Source organism: Diadema antillarum, unplaced genomic scaffold (assembly GCF_040938485.1).
Source record: "Diadema antillarum isolate AM-2024a unplaced genomic scaffold, OU_Dant_1.0 seq00000222_RagTag, whole genome shotgun sequence".
Lineage (NCBI taxonomy): Eukaryota > Metazoa > Echinodermata > Echinoidea > Diadematoida > Diadematidae > Diadema > Diadema antillarum.
This window is the reverse complement of record NW_027271276.1, coordinates 460,184-480,294: the sequence shown is the minus strand read 5'-3', so window position 1 is coordinate 480,294 and position 20,111 is coordinate 460,184. Positions and strand designations below refer to the sequence as shown.

General features: G+C 36.7%; 1 protein-coding gene across 1 annotated transcript; it reads left to right on the top strand.

The window, feature by feature from the left end:
- The first annotated feature begins 6,536 nt into the window (after nucleotides 1–6,536).
- LOC139729168 (tetratricopeptide repeat protein 4-like) lies at nucleotides 6,537–19,520 on the top strand. Its single transcript, XM_071640099.1, has 10 exons — nucleotides 6,537–6,676; nucleotides 9,279–9,393; nucleotides 10,414–10,575; nucleotides 11,189–11,341; nucleotides 11,821–11,870; nucleotides 12,365–12,451; nucleotides 15,063–15,289; nucleotides 16,792–16,882; nucleotides 17,970–18,052; nucleotides 18,805–19,520. The coding sequence occupies exons 1-10, from the start codon at nucleotides 6,545–6,547 to the stop codon at nucleotides 18,893–18,895; spliced, it is 1,191 nt and encodes a 396-aa protein (XP_071496200.1). The 5' UTR covers nucleotides 6,537–6,544; the 3' UTR covers nucleotides 18,896–19,520.
- Nucleotides 19,521–20,111: the final 591 nt, after the last annotated feature.

Below are 20,111 nucleotides of genomic sequence, written 5' to 3'. Positions count from 1 at the left end.
CAGTGGATATAGTTTTGTTTTTGTCTTATGTTTTCTCCTTGTCCGTTTGTATTTTGAAATCATTTGGTTGGCAAAAATTATGTTATTTAAATAGTTAGTTGACTGATATGCACAAATATGCTGTATCAAGAAGGGAACTTTTCTTAAAGAGGTGGTTAAAACAGTATAGTTCTTCTGGGCATTTCATGAAGCATTTTAAAGGACTTCTGCAGTAAGTATGAGATCTCCTTATAAGCCTGTCTGTGCAGCTGCTATAACACTGATCCTGATCCAAATTTTCCCGGCATGAAATTTGTGAGAAAAATTAAGTATGCTAAGCAAAGATGAAATGACAACGATTACCAAAACAATTTAAAAGTGAACAGAATGATGAGAAGAAACCATGTGTTAAAATTGCATTGTGTGGCATTAAATGCACAGGCAGTGCGATCTAACAGATTAGAAGCAGCTGTGACCTTCACACAGATGAAACTATTACGCACATTTGCAGGGCTAATTCAAAGTATCGCTTGAAGAATTGCAAGCCTTATGCTTGTGTTCGTGGCATTTAGTTGTATTTTCCTTTGCGAGTGTAATGCCAAAGAAACTGACAAGATGTCTGTGTAGTGTGTAAATGTGGAGGCAGCAACAAATACCACAACTACATTTTGTCTGGAATTTGGAGAGATGAAACTGATTGCCTATTATGTTTTGCTGTTGGAGAATATACAGAAAATGTCTCTAAACCTGCCATAAGAATTGCTTGAAAGTAGGATGTTGATGTGCGTGTTTCAGTTGTCATGAAGTCAACAGTCTGGTTAGTGAATAAATTTTATCTTAATGCAGATGAGTGATATATAGCGCTCTGAATTTATTTTCTCCACTGTAACATTGGGCTGCTGGGTACTGTGAAGCATTGACTTCAGTACTGGAATGTACTTTCAGCCATTTTATTATCAGGCTTGATATATTTTTCTAGAAGGCAATCTGTAAAATTTAAATGTCACAAGCTGCACATTACTGCACTTTTGTTGAGACATCAAAACACATAATTTTTTACTTCAGTCAATTTCATGCTTGCCACAGCAGGTTTTTCTTTTTTTCTTTTTTTTTTTTTGGGGGGGGGGGGGGGGTTGTGGTTTTTTTTTTTTTTGGTGTACGAAGTTGCATTTGGACAAAAAGCAATAAGAAAATATTTCGTGGATTCTTGCAGCAGCACAATTAAATGACAAGAAAGAATAGGGATGTTGAAAAGCTAATGAATGTATGAAGTAAACTGAAAAGAGGATTAGAGTCTATTTTAAGAGTTGATTTGGAATTAAATGTGATGAATGGACTAGTGTGCAATATTATGACATTCACACTATGTGGCAATGAAATAAAGAATTATGTTTTAGCAACTGCAAAGAAATTTAGCACATTAGGCAGCACTTTAATGAGGAGAAAGTGTTTCAGAAGTCTGAGGACTTATTTTACCATGTCCTTTTTACCTTGCTCTGTACAAAAAGTACGGTGCAGAGTCAAACTGAAGTCAGTCATCAAGCATTCCTATTGAAAGATAATGGTTAATCAGTCTATGCACAGTAAATCATTACTCAGATAGCAGTGAATGTGGCTCGTGTTGTTTTATTCAGTAGATTTTTTGCTGTTGCAAGCTGTATGCTTATGATTCTGTGAAGTAGTTGAGCTCGATCAATTTTGGGATACAAATAGTGCATGGGTGTCAGCTGAAAGAATGAACTTGTTAAATTATCAGTAATGTTTCTGCTGCCAGGCATTGTCTTTGGAGAGACGATTCCCCCTCTTAAACCAAACAGCCTTGATGTTTTGACTACAAAACAACTTAGGCAGCAGTGTCTCGTATTGTTTGAAGGATACTTGGAAAAGGGGAGGATAAATTATGTGTGGTTTGCTGACTGACATGACTTGGAAAAAAACAAAGGGAAGTGTGGTGATGGTGTACATTTCTTTTCAAGTCGCATTAGGTGCCTATCTTAACCTGTTTTACTGTCTTTCTCACATGCTCCCTCACACGTTAGAGATGAGCGTGTGATGCGTTTTCTTTGCCGTTTCCTTTGTTGACTCTGTTGTTACATTCCAATAAGTGAAATCGAGTCCTGTTTCTTCTAGTCATGCAAATTTGAGGTGTTGTTGAAAACTTGTGTGTAGTTGTGTTTGTGTCATTACTGAATTTGAAATATCGAGTCACCGTTTGATGCCGTGTTCAAAGATGAATATTTATTCAATTCTGTTGCTGTATTTCTTCCCTATATCATTTGGGCTGTGATGCTATTTTGATATGTTATTGATGATAAGTAGTTGTTTTCAGTGAGAAAGTTTAAACTCTAAGTGTGACTTAGAATTTGCTTTGCTAGAATTCAATTATTAGAAATGTATCCATTTTGTGATTGTAGACTGTTACCAGAATTAATTTCACAAGTGAAGCATTATTGTCCTAGGGTATTATTTTCAGTTAAGTTTAGCAACATGCTCAGTTGTAGAAAGCTGCTTGGATTTAATCCTTTCCAGAAGTCTTGCGCCCTCTCTTAGTGTCGACAACTCAAAGAAGAAATTGGCCTATAAATTTGCCATCTTCTGTACAAAGTACAATTGCATTTAGTTGTGCTTTTATTTTGCACAAGAAATGGCTCAGGTAGATCTTTCCCTTTTGATATTGAAATATTAGAACAAGTAAGATTGCACCATCGTTTGCTTTGTTGTGGTAGAACGTAGCATTTGAATATTCCTAAAAGATTCATGTGTGGTTGCCACCATTCTCTGCTTGGTAGTAGAAGAAAGTAAGAGTTTGGCCTTTTATAAGTTTGAGTAGCACACATATTTTGGTGTTACCACACAAAGAGATGTCATATGTAAGTGAATTTTCATGCAATCCGTTGACCATGAGTCCCGTTCCACTGATGCAAGTCGTTTGCTTTGTCTGTGTGTCTCCTGTTTGTACAGTAAATATGCTTGGTTTGTAAAATATTTTTGAAGATTCTGATTTTTAAGAGGTAATTTTTACAATTTTTTATGTACATGTGTTTGTATAGTGACTTATCACAAAATCATAAATGGATTGCACTCTCCATGTACAGACACTATTTTGTGAAGTTGTTTGATGTGCATATTTATCAGATTTATTTCTATCTTGATTATCTTTGATTAAAGATGATCACAATTGTACAATTTTAGTAGGTGAAATAAAAGTAGGAAAGGCAAGTGTGAGAGTTAGAAATTTGTAGGTATATGTGGATGCATCACTTTTTTATATGAATTACAACGATGAAGCACCTGCTTATTTCTAATTTCTGCCAAGTAATTTTTCTAAGGATTAATTCTGCAAATGCATTTTAAATGTCAATGAATTAGTTACTTGTTGAGAATCTTTCATGATTGTTGATTTTTGTACGTATCTGTCACACGAAACCAAAAGGAGATTTACAGTGATCCAAGGAAGAAGGCCATTCATATGCTATTCCCTCTCGTAATAATATCACTGAATTATAGTGGTGTTTATGTGAAATTCAAGAATGAATTGCCATTTTACAAGATTTCTACAGTTTTCATGTGGCCGTCTCCTGAATGCACTTGGCAAGGAGGTGGTCCAGCTGTGCAGTTTTTTGCACTTCTCTCCGATAATCAGTGCAGCGTTTTTTTTAAAGTAATTTGTGAAAGTGCTTACTCAAGATGGATGACTGTAATGCCTATTCTAATTTTCCTCCGAGTAGAGAATGTATGTGATGTGCTTATTGTGCAGATAGTATTTTTCCTGAAAATTTAATGTGTAACGAGAGACTGTAGTGTCTAATTCATGAGAGACTGGATATCCCAACATGAAATGTATCGGAAGCCATGAGGGCTTCTCAACAAGAAACAAGTGCCTGTAAATCCAGAGTTTTTTTTTTTTCTTCAGTATTTTTTTCAGACTGGGAAATGAAAACATGATGCACATTGTCATTGATATCATCAGGTCACAATGCCTCAAATTAATTGACAGTTATGCATTATGATTTGCAGTTGATAAAAAGGACATTGCCTGGCTGTATTTTCATTGGGGGTTACAATAACTGTATTGACCCATATATAGTGTTGTGGATTATGAATTTAATGCGAAACTGAAACAGTGTTCTCCCCCCCCCCCCCCCAAAAAAAAAAAAAAAAAAAAAAAAGAGAGACCAGAACAGAAAAATGAATAAGGCCATTGAAACAAGGAAGCACAATATGTGTGCCAGCAAACAATGTAAAAACTAAAAAGACAATAAATCATCCCAGTCTTCGTAGAACATTGTCACAATGCAACCTGCATGGCTAGTTCAAGATGCCGAGATAAACTCTGACTGCTGATAGCCTGAAATGTGCTAAAGTTGCATCAAGTCTGGAGTGAACACTATGGTTGCTGTCAACAGTGAATGTATACATATAGCTTACCTGATTCTCAAGAGGGGTTGCATTATCCATAACTTCAGATAAAATCAAAGTGTAGAAAGGATGAGTTGGGGAAATACGCTGTATGCTCTTCTGTTGTCTAGATTTTGTGCTACCATTCTCCTTCAGCTGAACAAACAATGTAATGTGTGTATTCTTAAAGGCATAACAGGATATATCCTTACTCCCAACTTTTTGTGTACAGCTCTAAAAATGTTATTTATTATTTTGTGTAGCAGTATGTATCATGGAATTATTGGTGTGGTTTTTTTTTTTTTTTTTTTTTTTTTTTTGTTGGTGGGCCTGGAGTCTTGTTCCCCACTTGATGGTAAAATGAAAGCAATAGTTTTGTACTTAACTGCTGACAATTGAAAGTTATGAAGTGGCAAAGTTTTATGTCCCAACTATGTATTACCCAACAAGTCAGAGCTTTGACGTTGAGAGAAGATGAAGGAGGAGATAGACAAGAAGAATTTGATTGCTACTCCATTTGATGACTCTTATTTTATTGAAGGCCTTAAATACCTCCCTTTTCATCCTTAAATGCTATTTGTGTATATAGAATAATTTCCTCTTGCTAGGGTATACTTGCATTTGCTTTGTTGTTTTGTTAGTGCAGTGAAGGCCTGAATGATATTGATCACTGTATCTTCAAGAAATAAAGTGACACAAGCTCTACTTTTCTTGTGCATGTGCCTCATGTTTGAGTGAATGAAATCGAGGTTGTTGAGTGTTGGTGTGAAAAGCGAGTGGTTTGGTCAATACAAAAGTATACAAGCTGTGATTGGTTCTTGAATATCTGGCACATCTCACTCATTAGCAATTGAAATCTTTTACAAGATGTGGTGGCTTGGCCAACACAGTGCACTGCTCCTGTTTTAACAGAGTTCAAAAAAAAAAGATTCTTGGTACAATGAAGTAAAAAAATCAGGTCCCCAAATTATCATTTATATTATCCTTAATATTTATATTCTTTATCCTGTTCAGCTATATTAAAATTTCGACATAATGTAAGAAACTTCTGGTCCTGAGGACTTGGGGTATAACAGGAGTCATGTATCTCGGTACACATCTCATTTTGCTCCAAAGACAATCGTTTATGCAAATTTCACTTGACTCAGTTGCTACCATGAGCATGAGCTATCTTATATACCTACATGTAGGTACATGCAATGGTGATCATACTGTCGGCTCTATCAATTTCCCATGCAATATGGCACCTCGGTCATTAAAGAATTGGTGCTAATTTTTAACAAACTTGTACATGTCTATGAATAACTGAACTCGTATATGAAAGTGTTTTAGAGACCTTTCACAGCCCTGCACACTTGGGGGCAGTTAACCTTCTGTTGAATAATAATAATAATAATGGTATGAAAAATTCATATAGTGCTTATGACCAAAATGTTTCTAAGTGTTTTACAATAAACAAGAGAAGCAAACATGTAATCAGTTGCAAATACAAATTATCCATAAATGACACAATCGATATTGCTCTTGAAATAGTGGGTCCCGAGTTTCCTTTTGAAAATACTAGTACAGCTGTATTTGTACAAGCTCTGCCTCTACTATTGAAGTTAGGGCCTATATAAACAGTACCAAGGCACTAGTTGAAGAAAGTAAAGGACATAGTTATTTACGAGTACTCATTTTGTTCTTAAAGTGTTTTTTGATATCGTACAATAATTCTGTCTTCCATGGCAGTCAGTATCTTGCTGGCCCTCGTCTATTAGAATGAGACATAAACTGGTTTGAATATAGTGCCTAAAGCAGTTCCAAAAACCCTCTGTATGCGTTTTTGTTTTGTGTTGTATGCGACGTTGAATATGGTTGTATATATTCGACTTCTGCTCTGGACAGCGGTACTGGTGCGGCCTGGACGTTGCGCAATACCCCGCACACGTGGAGCATGCACTGCTTCGTACGTTGGGTGTTTGGTTGTGAGCGTGCGCGCGGTGCGCATGTAAAGCAAGTGCGTGCCCGTGCGTGGCCCGTGCCATGTCCACAGTGTGTAGAGTTCTGTGCACTGATCTCGGGAGATCAGTGGTTCTGTGCCTGTGCCCCTTCCTTGCAAATGCACCACTGCTCGATTTACGCACGCATCCCCGAAAGAGGTCAATTCATCGTAGTATCCCAAACGATGGCAGAATCAGCTGATAAAGTCGACACACAGAAATTAGCAAAAGAACTCGATGAAAAACTTGACAATTTCATCGAATCTCTTCCAAGAAGAAATTATGATGGTGGACTATCAGAGGAAAACTGGGAAGAGGTAATACACATTCTTTGTAACGAGCGTATTACATATCGTTTTCTTCGCGGTGTTGGTCAGTAGTCCCGTCTGTAGTAATACATGTACGTAGGCCTACATGTCATAACTCTTGACGGGCATTGCATTGCCAGTCAAACTCAAAGGTTAACCGTTTCTGGGAAAAGGATCTATAAAAGTTCTGGTTTAGAAGGTATGGTTTTAGATGTGGTAAATAGAGAAAAAATTTACAAGCTGAATTCTTTGTCTTGTTTCTCTGAGTAATTAGTCTAAACAAAATATACAGAGGCAATCACTCAGCTCAGCAAGAAGCAACCAGTGATAAATTTAATTTTATTTGAAAAGTTTACAAGTGATGGATTTTACTGAAATCAGACCCCTCTCAATCTCAGCTCAGATGGTTACAAACCACTGCAAATCTAATTGTTCTTTATTCACCATACTGAACATGTTTAATCAAGAGTGAGATATTTTGCAGATCGGGACTTTTACAACAATTTTGTGAGTGGTTGAATTTGCTAAGCTGGATCTGGAGAGCCACATAAATGAAAAGAAATTGAGAAAGAAATGTCAATATTTAAATGGGAGAAGATGGTGTTCCCACCTAGTGCACCTTGGAGATGATCTACAAATCTACACATTGCATCTGTGTCTTTGGTAACTACACGCAGCCGCTGTCGCGAAGCGACAGCGGCTGCACGTCTACCCTCTTGTAGACGTCATTTTCAACGGTGGGTGTACGTTTCCTCCATGAATATCTTTATTTATTGTAGAAAACTAAAATATAAGGAATCCCCATAGTCTATGATATTCATTCAATAATCGGTATGCGATTTTTGAAAAAAATTACGTCAAAAACCCACTGAAATCTGTGATTAAAATCAGGTCTGTAAGCGTCCGTATTGCTGCACTCCTCATCTTCTGCGTGTTATTTGAATGGCAATCACTCTCGTATACTACAACGTAGCGAGTCTGAAAAGTTCATATGACCTAGTCGCCCGACTAGGTCAAGACCTTGTCGGAGCGGAGTGACGCAGCAAAGGTCAGATCATGATAGCAGCACGCGCGGAAATACTTGTACGTAGCAGACGACAAGCTTTACGTAACACACAAAATGCACGGGCGTACGTAAAATGTTACCACGGTGCTTCCGGTTGAGTGTTCGTGGTAGTTTGTTGATTTTGTGAATCATCGCACAATCTACTCCGAAAAATTCAACAATAAGGTCTGGATACCAACAAAACACCAAATTCAACTCGACCATCAGCAAAATACGATGTAGGTGAGTGGTAAAAATCATCTTACTGGTAAAATCAAACAAAATAAAAGACATTTTATGTGATTTTGCCGTCAAAAGCGACGATGGTTTACAACGTTTAAACACTAGTATATGTCAGACTGCTGTACGAAGCACAGCGGTCTGGTCAGGCTATGTCTTTGGAAGCAATATTTTTCGCGAGATGCTTGTGTTGCAAATATCGGTTGACTTACAAAAATCAGGAAAATAAAAAGACTTGAAAATACTCTATATGTACCGGTACATGCAAGGTATAAGTTCAAGTTCAAGTTCAAGTTTATTTAACCAATTCATTAAACATTTGACATTTTACAAAAGGATACAGCATTAAGAATAATGAATGGTTTGGGACCCCAAAAGAAGCAGAGCTTGTAAAAAAGGGGTCCCGGATAAACATATAAAACAAAGCAAAACATACTAAAGTTTTAAACATATTAACAAGAAGTATAATAGTAACATATTTACATAGGACAGATGCAACACAAGCACACACACACACACACGCGCACACACACACATTCAATCATACAAACACGTGTCACAAAAACTCTCATGCACACACATATAATTTACATGAAATTGCAGAAAGATACTTTCTATTTTACTATACTTTTAAATTCAGCTTCCCTGATCATTCTTGTTTTACAAACTTCCCTCAAGATAAATGCGACATGTACGTTTAAAGTTGGATAGTGATGAGGCTGACCTAATTCTCAATGGCAATACAGTTAATGAAAGGACAATAAGAAACCACTAATTTTCAGATTGAGGAACTGTAACCATTCTCATCATGTGCATTACATTGAATAGATTTCCAACTGTTGGATTTACAGACTCATTAGAGTGGAGGGTAGCCTGTGTAAATTAAAGCTCTTCCAACATATTCTCAAGATGTGTTTCAGTGATACTGAATCTGCCCTTTCCTTGAGCTTATCTGTATGTGCATTTTTTGCTCAACGGAATTTACTTTTGGGAGCTCTAGGCAAACTTGGCTGTTTCTGATCGTGGGGTGGTCCATGCAACTCAGATTATCCACTGGCGGACTCTTTTCGCAAGCTTTTTACAAGTGCAGATCTTTTACAATTACCATGTCCCACATGTTCATTTAATCATGTGCAATGATGATGATGATGATGATAATATTAAATAATAATGATAATTATAACAATGATAATGATAATGATAACAATAATAATGATTATGATTAACATACTGTAAAGTGAATCGAATACTTAATTGTTCATGTTTACTTTAGTTCTTTTTTTGTGATTTTTTTTTCTGTGCCCTAATGATTCTTCTCCTTTCTAGGAAATTGAGAAAATTCCTCTGTTTATGAAAGAGCTCCCTGAAGACATGAATGAGAGTCCAAGCCTGGTTGGTCTGCAGGAGATCAAATACGCCAGTGAGGAGAGCACAAAGGAAGGTGTGTTCTCCTTTCCACCATTCATTCATTCATTCATTCATTCATTCATTCATTCATTCATTCATTCATTCATTCATTCATTCACTCATTCATTTATTCAGTCAGTTATTCCTTCAATCATTCATCCATTAATTTAATCATTTATTCATTCATTCAAATGTTCATTCATTCATTTCTGCATTCATTCATTCATTTTTTTTAATTCATTCATCAATTTATTAATGCTTTCATTTGTCTAGATTCATTCATCATATGCTCATGCGTTCATTCATGTACTACAGTTCATCCATCCATCCATCCTTTCATCAAAAACTTTACCTTGCCCAGTGGAATGTACATCATATGAATGATATTTGGAATGTAAAAGAAGTTATGACTGCTTCATTGCTTGTGTGAAAAGGAATACGATATGTCACAAATATGACCAAACTAATTTGCAGATTGCAAAATTCTCCAGTGTGCTTGATAGAAAGATTTTTGCCCCTGATAAAGGTATTGTTAATCCTTACAAGATGGAAACTGAGCACATCTCGTTTCTCTGGGCAATGAGTTAAGACTAAGAGCTCGAAATATCATTCACATCATGTAAGTTCATGAACAAAACATGCTTTGACACAATGAATGGAACTCCTGGTACAACAATAATGGAACATCCAAAATGGCCATGCATGTGTTCTTGTTAACATTCCAATTTCTAGAGGCTGTACATGCATTGTAAATACTATGGATAACAGAGTGAAGTGGCCATAAGATATAGATAGATGTATAATGTATAGATTATGTAGATAAATTAATCATTTAATCATGTATTAAAAGACAAATTATCTTTCCTATTTACAACATTGTTGTGGGTAAAAAGAACAAACCACCCTGAAGTTGATTTAGTAATGTGATTGTACACTCTGAAATGCTTTCTTGTCCTTACTAGTAACTTTGTATTTACAAGTCAAGCATTCCCCCGTAGACATGGATGTATTGCTCGTCACACAGTCTTTTGTCATTTGTGTTGCCATCTTGAAGATAATGCTCTGACCCACAAGGACGACGGCAACCACTGGTTCAAAAAGAAGTTGTACAAGCAGGCTGTCAGGGCCTACACGGAGGGTCTGAAGGAGAAATGTGGGAACACAGAGCTCAATGCCATCCTTTACACCAACCGGGCTGCAGCTCACTTTCACTTGGGTAAGTTTCCCAGTGTCCTCCGGGGGTTGTTGAATATGTTTCATTGTTGGGGGGGGGGGGGGGGAAGGGGAGGGGGATAGAGAGTTTGTGAAAAATATCTTGGTGGAGCCCTCCGAAAATCATGGGTTTTCTTAATGTGTTTTCGATTTCCATTTTTTTAACTGCTGTAGCACCAGTCCACTCCCCTATTTGCTACAAAAAGATATGATTGATGGTTGTCCATGTATTACACTGTGACCTAATAAATGATTCAAGAGAAGAAATGACAGATATAATGAGAATGATATAGATAATGATGATGATGACAATGATTATGATAGTCATGATAATGGTAATAATAACAATATGATAGTGAGCATGGTAATAATGGTATAAATGCTAGTGATTATCCTACATCTGCTTATCTTACCCAGAGTTGCCTCTTTAATTGCAAGAAAGGTTTCCTTGAGTTTCCAAACAGTTGGGTAAAGAGGCACATATCATAGTGGATAGAATATCTTGTCTGAAGATGTACTAGTATGCCTGGTTGGGTTTAATCCACCAAACCCCTTCCAAAGAGCTCAGGGCCGTACCCTATGATACCACGCCTGTCTCACTGTTGTCTGCCTGACAGGTAATCACAGGTCTTCGCTGAATGATGCCAAGGAGGCATTGAACCTCAAACCTGACCATCTGAAGGCGGCACTGAGAGTCATCCAGAGCTGTATGGAGCTAAAGGATTACAGCGAGGCGGTCCTGTGGTGTGACCGGGGACTTCAAATATCCTTTGATTAACTCATTGCTGCTCACTCTACCACATATTGTAATTTGCAGTGAATATCTTTGGTATTCTTTATTCTTCAGCTAATTTTCATTTAAATAAGAATTTCATACCAGTTAAAAGTTGTGGAAAATCAAAGGAGTACAATTTTAAAAACACAATAGTGAAAATTTGAGCAAAACTGGGTAAAATTTGGAAAAGTGATTGTGAGGTGATGTGAGGGGATGATATCGTTAGCTCTCTCATTTGTATATTCATATTGACTACGTGTATTTAGACTAGCTTTTAACTGGTCCAGAATTGCCCCATAGGTTAGAAAAATTTCTACTGATACATTTTACTGCTGTATGTTGTTAACGTCTCTACCTCTAAGATTTCTTATGCCTTGAAGTCTTCAGTTCCGTGACAGCTGAATTGTAATTCTTCTTTTCTCCAAAATGACAAATCATTCTTATTCTTTCTTGACCACAAAAACCACAATCATCCCAAAAATGAAGTGATGATCAATACAAGAGCAAAAGCTTCCAAGCTGAAGGTGAGTCCTTGCTCTGTGATGAAAAATTTGTTTATGTCAGATGCATTTCCAAAGTTTTTGATGCCAAGGTGTTTCTTGCCAAGTCAACCTCTCTTCATTGAATGAAATTGTACATTTCATGCTAGTATTGGAGCATAGATAACACAATTCAGTGATAAAGGGATGATATGGAACAGGAAAAGTACTCTAGTTTCATTTGCTGAGGAGTTCAGAAACTTTTAGAATCATAACTTTTGAAAGGGCTTTCTACTTTTCCTCCAACTTCACAGATGTGTTCTACCATAATTTCTGCATTGACTCAATCAACATTTATGTTTGGCATTCATTCCCCTTGAAAGAATATTTTGCATATTCTTTGTATATAGGATATGTCATGTGTAGTCATGTGTTTTTTAGGTTGTACTGTGTATGTTTAGTTTTTTAGTGTTCTGACAGTTTGAGAAAAGTAGATCAAGAATTCTTCAGTCTCTTTTATTTATTTTTTATTTGGGCAGAAAACGGCAGACAGGGAGAAGAGGAAGGAGCAACTGAAAGAGAAGAAACAGCGGGCGATGGATGAAAAGCTGGTTAATGCAATCAAGGTTGGTTAGCTGGAGGAATAACAGGTCTATGAGATTAGACTGGACTTAACAGACTTTGAATGCCCTGATGGAATATTTATATTATATTGGATGGCTATGAATGGGATACCAAGGAATATTGCACGAGTTAAGGCCAATATTGCATGAATCGAAGATGAGTGCAATATTGACCCTAACGAGTGCAATATTCCCTGGTATTCCATGAATCAAGGCCATCCAATATAATTATTATCATCTATACAATCAAGCAGAGCAAGCATAAACTGCACAAAATTATCCGGCTTCTACTCGTCTTGGAAGTTGACTCAGCAGTCACATCCCAGCGCTGAAAAGGGGAAGCCCCTAAAACTGCGTATGAAACAAACAACTAGCAAGATGTCTGCGCGCTTGTGAATTGTAACAAAATGACGCGCACTAGTAGCAAGCGTTTGCGCATTCAGCAAGCGCTCGCGCAATAGATGAGACAGAATTGAATACAGTGTGATCTTGAACGGCAAGTAACAACGGTAGCCTATGGAGAATTAATACGTTGGCCTATGCGTTTCGTTCAATATGCTCTGATATTGAACGGTAAAAATTGAGCGGACTACAATACGCGTTTTTAATGCGCCGCTAAAAAGTCCTACATAGATGATAATTGGCAGTATGGTTATCATTTTTTGAAGTTCCGAATGAACCTTTTGTTTTATCCCTTATTTGACTTGGTTAGCAGTTACTACACAATTTAAAGACTGATGGCTTGAGAAGTACATAGGTAGGCTCTGTTATGGCATTCTGCTGTTTATGTGTTTATTTTTCCTTAGGAGCTCCAAAATAGCCAAAAAGTGGTCATTAATCATAAATGATTGTTTAAAGTGTATACTATGAGATATGATGCAATACCCATAATGTGTTGATAGATGTAAAATGACAAAATCTCAATTATACAGAAACACGTGGTTGTCTTCAAATGTGTTTGCAAGAACATATCAGCTCTGAGTAAATACCAATATATAAATATTGTGTGCCCTTTACCGGTACATTCTTCTAAAAGTACATACAGTCATTCATATCATAAATTTGTTCATGAAATGAAATTTATTATACAGCTGTATTAGTATACATTGGATCCAGAGAGGTTAGTTGATACAAGTGAAATCAATTGATATATCATTTGAGTCGACAGATAGTTGCCAGAACTTATTGAAGAAATGGACAGATACTGATTTTTCTGATGTGTAGATGAATGACTGACATCATGCAATGGACTCCCGTTATAATGAAGTTATCGGGGCCGGCAGTTTTCTTTCGTTATATCGAAATTTCGTTATAACCAAACAAGTAAACAATAAAAATACATAGAGCCGATAATGTTGTGACCTGAATTTCTATTTTGTTGAAACCGGAATTTCACCATAACCGTGTTCGTTATAATGGGAGTGCACTGTACAGTGCACTCCCATCACAACGAACACGGTTATAACAAAATTTCGTTATAACGAAGTAAATCCTCTGGTCCCAAAATTATTACCATTAAAGTCTATGGTACAAAATTCGCTTATAACGAACATGGTTATAGCGAAATTTCCGTTATAACGAAGTCTTTTCCGAGCGCCACAGACAAAAAAAAACCCCAAAAATGTGTTCCGTTATAACGAAATGCGAATTGCTTTCGAAAATACGTAGCGGAACAAGCATGGGTGAATGTTTCACACCACTGTGTTCGCTCCTTGTGTCACGCACAGTTTCTGAGGGGAACTTGCGTTTATTATTGTAATACAGTTATCCCATCACATTTCACATACAAAGTAGCTTTCCAGTGTATGATGAGTATTCAGCAAACATAATATGATATATGATATACTTGGTTCCTTGTTTTCGTTATATATTGTATTTTTTTCGGTTATAACGAAATTTCTTTATAACGAAAGAAAACTGCCGGTCCCGAGCATTTCGTTATAATGGGAGTACACTGTATTATACATGGTGAGCATATTTTATGCCCTTTACATTAGGCTAAAAGCATTTACAGACATGCATAACATAAAATAAAACTTACACATCGGTCATATTCAGTGATAGTTTTAGTTGTATTTGTATTTGAAGTCAGTGCTTTTTTTTGTGTAATAATGCATTATTTGATAGTGTTTGTACATGTAGCTGTTTTACATTGATATAGCTGATTCTGGGTGCATGCACTGGTCGGGGAGGAAGGTCTCGAGCCTCGGTGATTAAGTTTGCCTTTTACTCCCCTGGCAACCAGTGGCATGCACCTGGAATCGCCACAATCTTTATATCATGTAATACGATCTGTTTGTAATCTGTTTGTATTCTATGTCCGCTTGTATTGTATGTTGAATTGCTGAATAAATAATAATAAAATTGTTCAGCTTATTTCATAAGTATACATTGGATTCAGAGAGATAAGTTAATATAAATGAAATCAGATGAGATATCATTCAAGGTGACAGATAAGTCACCAGCAGTTTGTCAAAGAAATGGACAGATAGTAATTCTGCTGATGAGTAACAGACATTATACAAGGAATGAGCATTAAGCTACTTAAAGACTTTATGCAACAGTCAGTGTTCATCCTGCTTTCAACCAGCCTGCTCTTTTTCCTTGATTGCAGTCACGGAGCATTCAATTCTGGAAGGAGCCTACAGAGGAAGACGATGACGAGGAAGAGGACGAGGGTCAGAAGATCAGGTCAATTGTGACATCATTGACCTCGAATGAAGTGTCGGGACGTGCCATTGTCTCCATCGACGAAGAAGGCGTTCTTCACTGGCCAGTTCGGTTCCTGTACCCAGAACATGGACAGAGTGATCTTATCTCTGCCTTCAATGAAAACACAAGGTAATGTGTTAATGGAATGTTTGTTGTGTGGATCTTGTCACACGTAGCACAGTTGTGGGATCATGTTAACAGTGCCAAAGTTTTTTTTTTAAATAGTTAGATATTATGTATTATACAAACATTTCATCTTTGTAAAATTTGTGTTATTACTTATATTGTATCAACAACAAAATTAAAGGGAAGGTGAACCCAAAGAGCAATGTGGATTGAGTGAAAGCAGCAACATTAGCAGAACACATCAGTGAAAGTTTGAGGAAAATCGGACAATCGATGCAAAAGTTATGAATTTTTAAAGTTTTGATGTTGGAACGGCTGGATGAGGAGACTAATAGAGGATATGACGTATGAGTGGACAACAATACAAAGAAAATATAAAGGAAATTCAACAAAAATTCACTTTTCTAGAATCATGAAAGAGCAATGGACCAACCGCTTTCAGAAAGTAGAGGGAATAATTGCTACTTAACATATGTCAATATCAATTTGATGGAATTTGTAATTTTCATGAAAAATGGATTTTTGTAGAATTTTCTTTATATTTTCTTGGTATTGTTGTCCACTCATACATCATAACCTCTAGTAGTCTCCTCATCCAGCGGTTCCAACACCAAAACTTTAAAAATTCATAACTTTTGCATGGACTGTCCGATTTTCTTCAAACTTTCACTAATGTGTTCTACTATTGTTGCTGCTTTCACTCAATCCACATTGCTCTTGGGTTTTATCTTCCCTTTAAGAACATATTAAATTTGTCTGTTTAGACTAAATGCGAAAAATTGATCACAGACGTTTTTACGAGGTTGAAAAACCTGATGATTAAGTAATGAACCCATTATAAACAAGAGTTTCACTGAGTTCTCCTGAAACATCTTTTGATCAGGTCATGATTATTGATTCAGATATATTTATGCTATATGTGTGTGCTACTTTACTCTTTTCTGTAGTTTTGTGTAATCGTGAGCCTTTCGGAGTGCTTAGAAATCAACACTTTTATTTGTATTCATGCCAGGTCAGGTTATTATTATTATTCATGATTTATCCAAATCGTGACTTGCAGCAATGAAATCGTTGAATTGCTTACAATTGTACTAGGAGTAACACTACTTTGGTATGTATGTATATTTGTTTCTGTTTACAGATTGGGCAAGTAACTCTGAGTAATACACCTATGGCCCACCAACTCCAAAAAAGTAGAAATTATCATGCTGAAAAGAATTCAGCTCATTCTTCACAAATTTTGTCAGATACTGTTAAAGTGGAAATTTTCCCGATGTGGAGATTTTTGCATATTTTGCTCAACAAGAAATTAGGGTGAAAACGAAAGCACTCAAAATTTTTGCTCGTAATATGCAACACTATTGAATGTCTTGACTCAGCAGAATTAAAAGCATACAAAATGAATTTAACCCAGCCGAGCAAGAAAATTGCACAAAAATTTCCACTCTTACAGTAGGGGACATAATGCGTGGTGTTGATCAGTTCTTCTATGTGTCAATGTGCAGATTTCTAGACCACCTTGAAGTCATGTTTAGTGTGAACGAGGCTCCTCCAGCATGGGATCCCAGCAGAGAGTACAGGGTGGAGAATTTGAAAGTAAGTCCGCAGAGAACATTCGCAGTGCGTCCATTCATATGAGTAACAGAAAAAAACTTTGTGTTAACCCTTTCTGCGCCAGGAACTCTGTACACTGTGTACAATGCTATGGGGTTTTCTGTGCCAATCATCGCTCAAGGCACACCAAGGTTTAGGTAGCTGAACACTGGAATGTGTGGGTAGTTGAGACAATGAAGAGACTTGATCTATTCATACATAAACAGTTGTGTTATCGTCAAACAGTATTAAAAATCACAGAATTAAAAGGGGAAAGGGATGGAGGTGTAACAAGGAAGTACTTATATGGCTCTGAGCAATTAAAGTGGGCCAATCTAAACAACAGTAACAAATGATGAAGTTTGTAGGCACAAGAGATGCTGTGATCTTTAGCAGAAAAGTGAGTGAGTTGACTAGAAATTCATTAGAAGAAAAACAAAATCAAAAATAGGTTAGGGCATTAGGAAGGAATAAGTTGACTCTTGGATATATTCGGTCAAGAGAGATAAAGAGACAATTACACTGGAAGAAGATGTAATATGTTTGAGTAGGAAGTTGGATAGGATTAGTGGAATGACAAGGATAGGTATGATGAAAACAATCATTCAGATTTCTTTGCCTATTTTGTTTGTGACCAGGAATCTGTGTAGTCATCATTTCAAGTCGCAGATCAGTAGCTAATGGTAATTTTATGATATTATATTGATGTCATAACAAATCACTTTCTTCGATTGTCACACCTTTTCAGAAATTGGTCTCGATATTTCTCATATATAGATAGTATTTGAAAGTTATAAGTGCAGCATTACTGGTAGTGAGAGATGACTTGAAAAAAAAAAATTTAATGTGGCGGATGGAAGATACAGTGGACTCCCATTGTAACAAAGTCCTTGGCACCGGCCGTTTTCTTCCGTTATATCGAAATTTCATCATGACTGAACTAATAAACAATAAAAAGATAGAAGAGTGGATAATGTTGCAGCCTGAATTTTTAATTCGTTGTAACCTGAATTTCATTATAACCATGTTCGTCATAACGGGAGTGCACAGTATACAATCTATGACACATCTCCTTCAAATCATCCCACAGGTGTACTTTGAAGATTACCATAGCAACAGCCTAGTGGAGGTGAAGCCAAAACAGACTCTCCTCAAGACGTTACAACATCCAAGGTGAGAAGATGACAGAGGTAGAGATGGAAATGATGAGAATGATTAGGAAATCTGTAATGATTGTTGTCCTGATGATGTTATTCTTTAGCATGATGACAATATTTGTAACAAATGGATGTACATACAGCTGTATAGTATTGCTTCTGTGTGGGTTGTGATATTCCTACTGTGGCAGATAATGATGATAATAAACATGGAATTAATCAAATTAATGAAAATGTGGAAACTGCAAAAGTACATGCATAACAAAGACATTATTATGCCTTGTGATACAGTATATACTTTGACTGATAGCTAAATGAAGATTAATAATGAGATTTGAGTAAATATACACAATTTGTTGTAATAAATAAAGTGGATTTATAACACTGATGTAAACATAATTTACTAAATTGCAGATGATAGCTTTATTATCAAATTTAGTACCGTATGATTTGGTAACCTATGCCTTCAAAATGGAGTGAAAGTTCATTTATTGCACTTCCTAGTACAGTGCACTCCCGGTGTAACAAACACAGTTGTAATGAAATTCCAGATACAACAAAGTAAATTTCAGGGCCCAAAATCATCATCTATTTATCTTTATTTGTGTGGATATAACAAAATTTTGATATAGCAGAAGAAAACTGCCAGTCCCAAGGACTTAGTTATCATAGATATGCTATTTGCTGTGACTGTATTTGGAGTGTATGACATGGAGTTACACCATATCACTGTTCTTTATGTAACACCCATTGTCTGTTTTATTGCAGGTATGTTATAGTCGGAGGTGTTCCCACGTTCTTCCTCCTGTCAACTGCGACTCCGTACCATGAACAGTTTTTACAGAAATATGTCAAATAACCGCAGGACACGGTGAATGACCAGATGTTTCATGGACATGTTGCTCCTGCACTCCCTGCACGGAAGTTTCAGATAGCCAACAACAGCTCAGTTCAGGATGCTGAACAAGAGTCATACATAGTGACGGTATTTGTGAAGGGCTGTAGACCTCCATCTTGCCGCATGAGAGCAGCACACGATTGAATCAGTTATTCATTCATACAAACATGGAGACATACATACATACATACATACAAACATACACACATCAATACACCTACTTGCATTCATACATACATACATACATGCATACATACGTATGTACATACATACATACAGACATCGACACAGACTCCTACAAACTACATACACACATATACATGCATACACACATACACACATATATACATACAGACAGACAGATGTACATATATAGTACACATGGTAAGATGTGCTTGGTTGATTACAATTCGCATACTATTCCTTGTCTATCGGCACACACTACAATGACTGAGTATCTTTCACCCGTTTACCGATGTGTGTTCGTACTGGACTGATGACTTCACTGTGTTTGAAAAATATTCTTTCTGAGACGGAAAATGTGACCGTATACACTCACTAGTGTTGACTCTCTTGCACATGGGATTTAACCTGTTGAGGACGAGTCCCGAGTATACTCGGGCAAGTATTTATGGGAAACGCGTGTTGTAGCAAAATTAGCCCGTCCTCAATGGGTTAACATCCAGTTGAAGTAACTGAATACAGTGTATTTTTCGCCTCTTACCGACGGGGACAGTGATGACTCACAACTTAAATTCACTGGACCCACTGTTCCTCAGACCCAATCCATTTTAGATGGAGCTTTCACTTCACCCATTGAAGACGGATCCCAAGTACTGTATGCTCTGGCAGGTGTCCGTTGGAAATATGTGTTAGAGCAAAATCAGCTTGCTCTCGATAGGTTAACAGGTAACTTACCACTCACTGAAAATGCTGGATGTTATGCACTGTAGCCAAGGACCGTGAAGATATCATATGGACAAAAAAAAAAAAAAAATAAAGAAAAATATACTGCCCTGAAATGGCCAAATGGTAATTTATACAATGGTAAACCAGTCAATCTTTGTACAAAGGCAATAGAAGATGGAATGTTTACAACTGTGTTTAGTTTTTTGTTGACATAATTTGTAACTTCTCGATAAGTTCCTTGGTAGTGTATGAATGGTAGTGATTGATG